At 43.3% G+C, this 12,170-nt stretch overlaps 1 protein-coding gene across 1 annotated transcript in view; it reads left to right on the top strand.

Moving 5' to 3' along the window:
• The window catches only part of LOC309552694 (E3 ubiquitin-protein ligase RNF213-like), a gene marked incomplete at its 5' end in the record, with an annotated part of 1,269,694 nt that extends 1,262,924 nt beyond the window's left edge, over positions 1–6,770 (top strand). The window contains 2 exons of the mRNA XM_082253620.1: positions 946–1,124; positions 6,535–6,770. Coding sequence (XP_082109746.1) covers positions 946–1,124; positions 6,535–6,679 — 324 coding nt within the window. The 3' untranslated portion in view covers positions 6,680–6,770. The remainder of the gene's footprint in view (positions 1–945; positions 1,125–6,534) is intronic.
• Positions 6,771–12,170: the final 5,400 nt, after the last annotated feature.

Raw genomic sequence — 12,170 nt, forward strand, 5'->3', positions numbered from 1 at the left:
TATTAGAATGGGTCCTGTGCTACTCTATGGCAGGCGACCCACGGCGACTTGTCAGGCGACCAGGTCGCCTGACAAGTGCCCCAGTGTGAAGTGTTTATTGAAATAGATGCCTCTAAATACCTTTTTTTTTAGAGATCTTCAGGCCGGTCACGTGATTCTCGACCACTCTGCACCTCCCTTCCCCGGGCTTCAGCAGGAGGAGCCCAGCTCTCCCTCTGACGTCAACCAGGAGGTCAGGTGACCACCGCGCTGGTTGCTCAGCCCCTCCCACTGTAGCCCTGGATCGGAATAGCAGAGCGGCCAGGAGTCACCTGACTGGCCCGAAGACATCTGAAAAGTATTTAGAGACAATAATTTCAATAAACACTTGCACTGTGCATTATCACTGGATAACAGAGAGGGGAGAGCAGTGACATTTGTTAAAATTGAATATACTACCATTTGCGGCAGGAGGCAGGGAGGGAGCGGGAGAAGAGGACAGAGGAACGTAAACTGACCATGGTGTCAGGGTATAGTAGCCATGATAAATCATGGTCAGTTTACAAGGGCGGGGGGCAGAAATAGGCAGGATCTACTATAAGGGAAAAGGATCAATTTTTGCATTTTTTTTTAGGGTTACAAACACTTTATATGATTGGGATAGAGCCAGCATTTCAGTCAAAGCAGTAGATGCTGACCCTGAATAATGTGTGAGCACACATGACGCTGAACTTCTGGAAAGAAAATCAGATAAAGGGATTTCCAGAAGTACTGAGATTTTTGTGACAGGCAAGAAATACCTGTAAGCAGGCGATAAACCTGAGGCTAGGTCTGTGTAAGCAATGCTTGAAAAACAGCAGCATCAGTTGTGAATAGTGTATAGGGATGTCACTGTCTGCTCTAAAAGTCTGTGTTCAGATAAACTGTAGAAAGCCATATCACTAACCAATCTTTCATATTTCACAGGATCCATTTGCTAATGTAGACAAAGCTTTTAAGCAAAAACTGAAAAAGGGTGAACAGCAAGCTCTGAATAAGTTCCTGGAGCAGAATGGCACAAAATTCTTTCTTCTGAAGCTGCATGAGATGATCATGTTAAAACTGAGAAGGCCAAAGTGTGCTGATGAATTCCGACCCTCATGGACGTATGTATAACTAGTTTGACCCAGCCATGTTCAGATGTATAAAGAACAAAAAGAGGGCGCACCGACTTTGTGCATTACCCAAATGGAATTTATTAAAATGAAAAAAGAGGAGATATACTAACAAACACAAAAATAGGTAAAAGCATATAGATCCACAATGGACCCAAAGCAACCAGGTCTCCAGGACAGTGACCAGCATGCCAGAGGACTTTCCGATTGGCTGACGCGTTTTGAGGGGAGATCCCCTCTTCTTCGGAGACAGTCACATGTGGATCAATATGCTTTTACCTATTTTTTGTGTTTGTAAGTATATCTCCTCTTATTTCATTTTAATAAATTACATTTGGGTACTGCACAAGGTCGGTGCGCCCTCTTTTTGTTCTTTATACAGTATTTCCATTGGGTTTCCCCTGACCCCAGGAGGGCAGCAAAATCTGGGTATATACCCGGAGCCATAGAGACTTACCGCGCACTTCATCTCTGTTGAGTGCAGGAGAATTTGTTTGTATGTTCAGATGTATGTCTTTGGATGTCACATAAAGCACAATGAAAAGAAAATACTCAGATCCTTAGAGTGGTAAAAAAAACTCACTTTTTTTTTTTTAACTGCTGACACCTAGTCTGTGATGCAATGATGTGACCCTTCTGTTTGTCAGGTGCCCAGCCCCCCCTGTTGAACTGATGGGACCCGTACCTCGTATAGGAGGCCTGGCTACACTGCCTTTTTGGTGGCCCATTTATAGTACACACCATTATGGTCAATGTTCCTGCATCAAGAACTTAAATTTAAAAAATTGCTTTTTATTATTTTTACCATATGGCACTTTAAGCCTAATTGAACCCTCAGTTTAAATTTGCTAAATACATTTCGGGAGCATTAAGGCCAGGTTCATACTAGCTGCGGCCATAGCTCGCAGCATGGGGTCCAGTACATCCTGTTCACCGTTTCAGATGCGAATCAGGTCCGAATTTTTGCCTGAATTCAGACCTGAAACGCAGCCAAAGACGCACAGGACCCTTTTCCAGAGCTGTGTGAACAGGCTCCATTGAGTTCAATGGTCAAAGTTCAGAACAGAACAGGTCACAGTCTCCTGTCAAAGGGTTGGAAGCAGAAAACCCGCATCCAATTCGCATAAGAGTGAACCCAGCCTTAAAGTCATTGTAAAGTCTTGTTTTTTTAAAAATAAATAAAAATAACAAACATGTTATACTTACCTACTCTCTGCAGTTGGTTTTGCACAGACCAGCCTGGATCCTCCTCTTCTCGGGTCCCTCATTTCTGCTCCTAGCCCCTCCCTCCTGTCGGGTTCCCCCACAGCAAGCAGCTTGCTATGGGGCACGCAAACTGCAGCTCCATGTTCATTCAGACCCGAAGCTGCCGTTTGGCCCTGCACCCTCTCTCTCCTGATTAGCTAACTGACTTTGATTAACAGCCACGGGTGCCAATGGGGCTGTGGCTGTGCCTCTGCCAATCAGGACAGAGAGAGTCCCAGGCGGCTGAGGTACTCCTGGACATTGCTGGATAAGAAATGAGCTCAAGTATAAAGGGGTGCTGAGAAGCCTGCTGCACACAGGTTTTTTATCTTAATGTATAGAATAGAAACCTTCTAACTTTACAACCCCTTTAAACAAAAGGTGTGAATAGTCAAATGCAGCCTGAGTGGAAAAACTGCCACCTGCCAGCATACTGTAGAGGAGGACCCTTTCTCCCAGTGTAGAAGCAGTGATCTCTTTGAAGAGGTCCAACACTCCTGTAAAATTAGAGCCAGAACTCTCGAATTAATGTGGGCATGAGCTTTGCTAATTGATATGTCACGGTAGAGGACATGTCATAACTCTTCAATAAGACCACTGTTTCCACAAAGAACACAGAGAGCAAGGGTCCCACTCTGCAACATGCTGGCAGGGGACAGGTTTTTTTACTCAGGCTGTGGTTACTGTAGCTAGAAAATGAACCATACAACATTGAACACCTATTTTTTGATGCACCTGGAATGTACTTTGTTATTTTAATTTGAGGGTTTTATTTGGGCTTTAAAATATATCATCACATTCAGCAGGGAACTTGTGATAATAGTGAAGCACAATAGAAGCCATGAAACTGATTTAATTTTTTGTTTAGCCACTTTAGGACTGCTCATTGTGCTGCTACTGCAGCACAGTTGCAGCCCTGTGTCCAGCGACGTAGACCTACGTCGCTGGACTCCTAGCTGTCTCCTGCGCCGCCGGAGGCTCGCTTCCGCTGTGTTTAGACATAGCGGGAGTCGGGCTGGAGGAGGAGAGGCGGTGATCACTAGTTAAAAAAAAAAAAAAAACAATATAAATGACAAATCTTTCCCGTAGTTAGTAAACGTATCAAAATACGCTTATTGCGATTTTTGTTTACCAAAAATATGTAGCAGAAAACAAATTGGCCTAAAATGTTAAAAAATGTTGATTTATACATTTTTTTTGGGAATGTTATATATCAAAATGTGAAAAATATTGTTTTTTTTTTCAAAATTGTCGCTCTTTTTTAAAAAATTAAAAAAATCGCACAGGTGATCAAATACCACCAAAAGAAAGCTATATTTGTGGGAGAAAAAAAGGATGTAAATTTAATTTGGGTACAGTGTCGCACGACCGTGCAATTGCCCGTTAATGTAATGCAGTGCCGAATCACAAAATATGGCCTGGTCAGGAAGGGAGTAAAATCTTCCGGTCTTAAAGTGGATAAACATACGCTCATTGAGAATTTATTTTGTCAAAGACATGTAGCTAAATACATTTTGGCCTAAATATATGACAAAAACTTAATATATTGGATATTTTTTAACTGTCAAAGTAGAAAATGTAAATTTTTCACAAAATTTTTGCTCTTTTTTTATTAATATCGCAAAAAATAAAAAGTGCAGAGGTGATCAAATACCACCAAAAGAAAGCTCTGTTTGTGGGAAAAAAAAAGATGTAAATTTTGTTTGGGTACAGCATTGCATGACCACACAATTGTTAGTTAAATTCGCGCAGTGCCAAGTTGAAAAAAGTGGCCTGGTCATTGAGCAGCCAAATCTTCCGGGGCTAAAGTGGTTAGGTAGGATTAATTAACTAACTTTGCATATAGTGCAGCATGGCTGGCAAATAGAACAATAAAGTCTCAAACTGTAACATGTCAGAGATGTACAGCTATTCAAGAAAGTAGTATATTCAATTTTAGTAGGGAGTGAGATTGAAAAGGGAAAAAAGATACTTGGTTGTCAGTTATGGGCCCAAAAGGCAACACTTGCTGTGGTAACTGTAGTGCACACAACCATATGATTAAAGAGAGGAAAGTAAAATTAGGGGGTCAAATTCATTTCCTTGAGAGTTATTTGCAGAAAACGTGTGTAGTATAATGCATGCCCTTGCAGTTTTTACTGTATTGGAAAGACCATTGGGGTGCTAAAAAAAAAATGCATTAAGGAGCATTTAGGATCTATTGAGACTGATGTGGGGGGCTCTATTACCTATGTGGAATACTCATTATAGCAATATAAGAATGGTGAAAGTAATGGGTCTAAAACAATTAAAACTGGTTATTGTGGAGGTGATAGAGGATTTTATTGTGGGAGAAAGTGTTTGTTACCCTAAAAAAGATCCTGTTCCTTTAAAGCATGGTATACAGCACATGCTTGTGCTGTGAAATTTGGCCCCCTGTATCACCTAAAAAACCTTGCTGCTCCTACCAGTTTTTGCCCTCCCCTGTAAACTGACCACGGTTTATCATAGCTGCTGAGCCCTGACACCGTGGTCAGTTTATGTGCCTCCGTCATCTGCAGCTCTCCTGTCCTCCTCCTCCCTCCCCTTACTGCTTTCTGTTCCTGTGTCAGGTGCCTGCCCCCTCCCCTTTTGCTGCTGAAAAACCCTTTAATGTCTTATATAGTCCTCTTTTTTCCTAATGATAGGTGCTCCTGTCACTGTGTATTAACAAAAAATGCTGTTTATACCTGATTTCAGAGCGCTGCTTGGCCGTCACGTGACCGGCCGGCTTTCTCCTCCTCTCCTCCCGATTGACGTCAGCGGGGCAATCTCGGCCCCACCCGCTGAATCTGTCAGACAGGGAGAGGAGAGAGGTAGCGGGTCACATGAGCGCTGAGCGGCGCTCTGAAAACTGGTATAAACTGTATTTTTTTTTATAAATCACAGGGACGGGAGAACCTAGCATAACGAGACACAGAGGTTTATATAAGGTTAGCAGAGTGGGTTAACAACCACTTTAAGATCGAGGACAGAAGCAACAGGCCAATTCAGTTTTAAAGTAAAACGATGGGCAAAACTTTTTTTTTTTTCATTTAGGATAGTGTAAGGGAGGGTTATAACCCCTGTTGTTTTTTTTTTTTTTTTTTTTTCATCTTTGCCCCATTGCGAAGATTTCACTTCACTCCCTGTCCCATAGTCAAAATAGGAAGTGAGAGGAAATCCCTGCAAATTAAGGGAAGCCACCAGAACTGATGTCCCCATTGGAAGATTTCCCCTCCAATACTTTTCTGGGGGACAATCCAAAATGTGGGATTTTCTTTTAATTTCACTTTTAATGACTGAAGGTAAAACAGAACAAATAGAGAGGATGAATCCCCCTAATGGTGGCACAGACAACAATAAAAACTGACAGGGGTTCTAATCCCTGTCCCCTCTATTCAAAACCATAGAAAAAGTTTTGCCTTCAGTTATACTTTAATGATAGGAACAAATGAAATATATTTGAACTGACAATGCACTGTGCAGTTTTATTGTGCAGCCTCCTTTGGATCTGCCACCAGCTGTGATGCGTAGGGTCCAGCCTGGTTTGGCATGAATCAGTGTTTGGGTCTGTTCTCCTATTGAATGGATTTGCTGGGCCTGGAGATGACTATACAGGTTGTGCAGTCAGATTGTGCAGTGTATGACCAGCGCTGGAACAATGCTTCAATCCTGCAAAAGTACAGGAGACCACTGAGGCTGATTCAGAGGTGTAAAGTACATATAAACTAAAAGTTATTGAGCATAGTAACTGGAATATAATTTATATAGTTTAGAAATAATTGCATTAGATTTGTATGATGATTTCAAATTATATGAAATGTTTTGGAGCGGATTGACCTCACTTCCAGTAAAGGTTTAATTGTGAAAACACACCTGTTAATAGACCGTCTAGTGGGGTTATACATTTTCCTTTGAGAAAGCATGTAGTATATTACACATGAAATGGTTGTAAGGCTTGACAGCTTTTAAAAATTTGCAGCTTTTCCACTTTTAAAATAAAATAAAGGGAGATGTATGCTGCAAGCTTCTTCTTTTGGATTCCGACGTGATAATAATATTATTGCATTATTTTTACTCATCATCCTTGTTAATACTAAACCACATACTGTAAGTGAACTAACTAGACTAACCCGAAATGTTTAAAACTTTACAGCTTAAAGGAGGTCTTGGACAATCTTCTTGATGAAAAAGAAATTCCTTTCCTGGACCTGGAGAAAGACTTTCCTGAGCAGATTCAATTAGCTCATTGTGTTGAGACATGGAAGTTTGCTGCCACTAAGAAATCGAATCGTGCTTAAACAACCTGATGGAAGATTATAAAATGTGAAGAATGAGTTTCCTCTAAGCCCTTTAATGCTTATAGAGCGAGGGTCAAAATTTACTTTTATCAAGCACAATCAAATTGAATATAACATTTTTAAAGATTTGCAATTAAAACAAATAATAAATGATTAAAATAATAAAGATTATCAATCAACAATAAAAGATTTAGTGTTCAGTGTTCTGTTAAAGTGAATCCTTCAAAAAACAACTTTAACAATGCTATTGCTTTTTGAAATCTTCTCAGGCTCCTAAGGCCTCTTTCACACGGAGCGGACCGTATTGCGATCCGCTCCGGCACTTTTTTTTTTTTTACGGACACGGATGACACTTGTGTCATCCGGTCCGTATGTCCGCATACAATCCCATCAGTTTGCGGATGATATACGGACATAATGTATGTCTATGGGATTGCAGATGACCCTGCTGACATCCGATTTTGCGTTCTTTACGTTTTTTAAACGGAAGAAAAATAGGGTTCTGTTCCGTTCCAAAAAACATAACAGAACTGAAAGGACGCAAATTGGATGTCAGTGGATGGTCATCCGCAATCCCATTGACATGCATTATGTCCGTATATCACCCGCAAACGGATGGGGTGATATACGGACATACGGAACGCCCGTGTGAAAGAGGCCTAACTTAGACTTCTGGAAGTCGGTTGGTAATATAATGATACCATTGTACAAATTTACATATGAATCTAGAGGATGCCCAAATTTCTTTAAGGTATGGGACATGTGGACAGAGTCCAGGGATACTGTCGTCACAATGGCAAAGCCCCTATGATTAGTACTAACCTGCTTCTTATTATCCTATGCTAATAATCCAGCATAATGTGGGAGAGTTGTTTCCTGTCATATGCTTGAGGCATACCACAAGTATCGTGTGAGGTTATCTTACGCTTTGGTTGTCATTTACTTCATTTTGTGCGCTTGTTTTGTTTACTTGAGCCTGGGTATGCCAAAAAGGGTTTGTGTTATGTACCTTACCTTTTCTTAAACTCAATAAAACACATTTCCAAAAAAAAAAAAACAATAAAAAAAATCTAGGAGAAAGTTTTTCACCTGCTTGTGTACCATCTTAACCAGCTATGCCACCAGAGTACCTACCATATCAAACCCATGCATTAAGCAATACTGAGCCAACTGATCTCCTCTCCCTCATTTGCAGGAGTTAAAAAAAAAAAAAAATTACTACTTTTTTATTTTTTGAGGTCTCTGCTTGCAGAAAATAACTGGATTTTTGTCTTAACGTAAAATCATTTTCTCTGATATTCATTGACGGACACAGCGACATATCTTCATTAGTCGAATGGGTTATGCTGCGTTTTCTAGGAGTAGGACACTAGGGGGAAAAGGGTTAACCAAGTTAACAGAACTTTTAACTACGCCCATAGGGCAGTCCCAGGTGGTATACTTTCACTTCCTGCTCTAGGATTCAGTTTTGTAACTAACAGTGTCAGAAGAATACATAACCCAACTCCACAGAGGGGTGGGTGTGGTGTCCGTCAATGAACATCAGAGAAAATAATTTTACGGTAAGACAAAAATCCAAGAAGGAAGGATTGGGAAGCAAGGATTTTGGGGCACAATGTATCAATAAAATCAATTTTTATTCAGAAAATCAAATAAAATCAGAAGAACACAAAATAACATATGTTGGATCAAAAGACAAAATGAAGACAGAAATCCAGTTTTCTCTCTTTCGTTCATTGACGGACACAGCGACATATCTTCATTAGTCGAATGGGACATCCCAAAGCAGTAAAAGCATGAGGGGTGGGAAACACAGCAAGAACAATTCCCAAAAGGCTAAACATAGCCAACCAGGTAACCAAGGAGCTCAACCAGGAACAAATGAAGCTCACATACCAGAAAGAAACACCCTCAAAACCTTGCGGCCAAAAGCAGCATCCGTAGATGCAAAAATATTCACTTTGTAAAACTTAGTGAATGTGTGTACAAATGCCCAAGTGGCCGCTTTGCAAACCTGAATCACTGACGCCTGATGACGGAAGGCCCAGGAGGCACTGAGCGCCCTCAAAGACAGCACCTTAACAGGGAAAGGAGGAACCTGCCCCTAATGGAATAGGCCTGCACCATCGTCTGCCTGATCCATCAGGAAATGGTCGCAGCAGATGCAGCCTGTCCCTTACGAGGACCCTCTGTCAGAACAAACAAGGAATCCGACTTCTGAATCTACTCAAACGCCATCAAGTGATGGCCCGAACCACGTATAGTTAATGCAAAGCAACCTCCTCGGGGTGCTTAGTCTTAGGACATAACATAGGCAATACAATGTCCTCATTCAAGTGAAACCCTGACATGACCTTAGGAAAGAACCACTGATGGGCGAAGCACTACCTTGCCCGGATGAAATACCAGATAAGCCGACCGACAGGACAACGCAGCCAACTCCGAGACCCTGTGTGCAGAAGTAATTGCCACCAAGAAGGCCACCTTCTGTGACAAGGTAAGTAAAGGAATTTCCCGAATATTCTCAAACGGCGGTCTTTAGAGGACTGATAGTACTAGGTTGAGGTCCCACGGAGGCACTAGGGATGACACCGGGGGAGCCAAATGATGAACTCCCTGCACTAATGTGCAGACCAAGGAATTCATTGCCAACAGTCTTTGGAAGAAAACTGCCAAAGCCGAAATCTGACCCTAATGGTGCCCAAGGCCAAACGCTGATCAACACCTTTTTGTAAAAACTCCAGAAGACATGATACCGAGAAGGATCGGGGAGAAATTCCCAGAGACTTACACCAAGAAATATATGCTTTCCAAACTTGATGGTAAATTTTTTGAGAGGTAGACTTTCTAGCCCTTAATAAGGTAAGAATCAGACATTCCGACAAACCCCTATCCTTTAGAACCTGGCTCTCAATAGCCAAGCTGTTAAAGCCAGTGATGGTAAAGCAGGATGGAAGATCGGTCCTTGAGAAACCGGCAAGGGGCGTCAGCTCCCAACCCTACCAGGTCATCATACAGGACCGACGAGGCCAGTCTGGTGCCACCAGAATCCCTACTGCCTCTATTCTGCGCAGAAGTCTCGGAAGAAGTTGTATTGGAGGAAAAGCATAAATCCGACTATAATGGCCCCAAGGAGCCACCAGAGCATCCGCGGCATCCGCCAGAGGATCCCTAGACCTTGCAACGAATCTCAGAACCTTCCGGTTGAGACGAGAGGCCAACAGGTCCACACCTGGTGTCCCCCACCGAAGGCACAGCTGATGAAAAACTTCAGAGTGAAGAGACCATTCTCCCAGACACAGAGCAGTATGATTGAGGTAGTCCGCCTGCCAATTTTTCACCCCTGGAATGTGTACTGCCAATAGCAAGACATCCTGCCCATTGCAGAATACCGGCCACTTCTTTTGTCGTTAGGGCACTTCTGGTGCCCTCTTGGAGATTGATATATGCCACAGCCGTGGCATTGTCCAATTGGATCCTCACTGGACACCCCCGCAGACGATCCGTCCACCGGAGTAGGCAAAGTCTGATAGCTCGAATTTCCAGGATGTTGATAGGCAGACTGGACTCCTCCGAGGACCAGACCCCCTGGGCTGAATCCGTACCCAGGACCCCCACCACCATCCGGACAGACTGGCTTCTGTAGTCACCACTGTCTAGAACAGTGGGAGGAATGATTCTCCCTGATGAAGTGCCGGGGAGCGGAGCCACCAAAGGCTCAACAGGATCAATTTGTCCAGAGACTGTGGGTGCTTGTCCCATTTGGTTAGAATCTCTTTTGCAGAAGCCTGGTATGGAACTGGTATGGAACCTGGTATGGAAGGGAACCATCAAAGCCAGCAGCTGCATGCAGGTCTTTAAAAGACAACTTCAACTTCAAGAGTTTTGATTTCGGTAGAAACACCCGGACTGACGCTGAATCCAAAGTCAGCCCTAGAAAGTTCAACTTGTTGGACAGAGTCAAGGCTGACTCTTAAAAATTGAGAATCCAGTCAAACTCAGTTCTCACCATGATATCCACGTCCTCCTTCAGGACTGATGAAGCAAAGCGAAGAAATTGTTGATGTCCGATGTAGATCGGAAACTGAAGGTAAGCTTCCTTGATATCAATGGAAGCTAGAAAGTCCCCCTGAAGAAGAGAAGCCACGACTGATCGGATTGATTCCATTTTGAATTTTTGAACCCACACAAAATGGTTCAGGGTCCTGAGATCCAGGATAGGCCGAACCTTCCCTTCCTTCCTGGGGACCGTGAAGAGGTTGGAAAAAAAACCCTGAAAGCGTTCCGACTCCAGAAAAGGAACTATCACCCTTTGTGACAACAAGTCCACAAGTCCTGAACAGCTCTAAAAATGTCTTGAAGGCGATCCTCGGACAGACGCAAATTGGAGGGGAAGAAACTTGGCAGGGGCAAGGACCAAAACTCGATCTTGTAACCGGACCGAAACAAACTCGAGAACCCAGTTGTCTTGGATGAACGAGATCCATGGATCCGGAAAGAAACAAAAACATCCCCCCCCACCATTATAACAGGTGAGGGCATCCCTTCAGGCAGAGGAGAGCTTCTCCGTGAGGCTGGAGGAATCCGCCTTGGACTTACCACCCCAGGGTCGCTTGGAATCCCCCAAAAAGGGCTGAGAGGGTTTTGACCCTTTGTCCTGCAACCCCGTGGGACGAAAGGGCCGCTTGTGAACCGAAAAGAACGGACCACGTTTGCGACAAAACACTTTATTCTTAGCAACCTGAGGAAGCAAGGTACTCTTGCCTCCCATGAAACCCTTAATGATCTCCTCCATGGAGGCTCCAAACAGACGGTCATCCACAAAGGTTAGATCCGCCAGAACCTTTTTTGAATCCTTTGGTTAAAGAGCTGGTCTGTGGAATTGCCATGTAAAAAGTGGTTGCCTGGCTTCCCTTTCCAGGGAGAACGCCTTTTTGGTAACGACCTGTATAAGTATATCCAAAAGATCTCGGGGCGGGAGGGGGGGATGGTGGTGATGGCCTCAGCCATTTGGGTCCGGAACCAAGCCTTCAGGGCAGGGACAGAAAAAGCCCTTGGACCCAGAGATCAGCCATCCATAGACCTCAAGGATGCCTATCTCCATGTGCCTATATTGCAGGCTCATCAAAGGTTTCTACGCTTTGCAGTGGAAAACCATCATTTTCAGTTTGTGGCTCTGCCCTTCGGGTTAGCCACGGCTCCAAGAGTGTTCACAAAGATCCTAGCTCCAGTATTGGCTGTTCTTAGGTCCTGAGGGGTATCTGTAATAGGATATCTGGACTATCTATTACTAATAGATTGATCGGCTATGGCTCTAAGCCAAATCGGCCTCCAAACAGTAAAGTTTCTAGAATGTCTGGGTTGGATGCTGAACTTGGCAAAGTCAGCATTACAACCGGTCCAGCGTCTGGAATATCTGGGTTTTCTTGTGAACACAGTACAGGCAAAGATATTCTTGCCAACAAGAAAGGTCACAGACCTGAAAGATCTG

Source organism: Pelophylax lessonae (genome assembly GCF_965119305.1).
Source record: "Pelophylax lessonae genome assembly, chromosome: 4".
Classification (NCBI taxonomy): domain Eukaryota; kingdom Metazoa; phylum Chordata; class Amphibia; order Anura; family Ranidae; genus Pelophylax; species Pelophylax lessonae.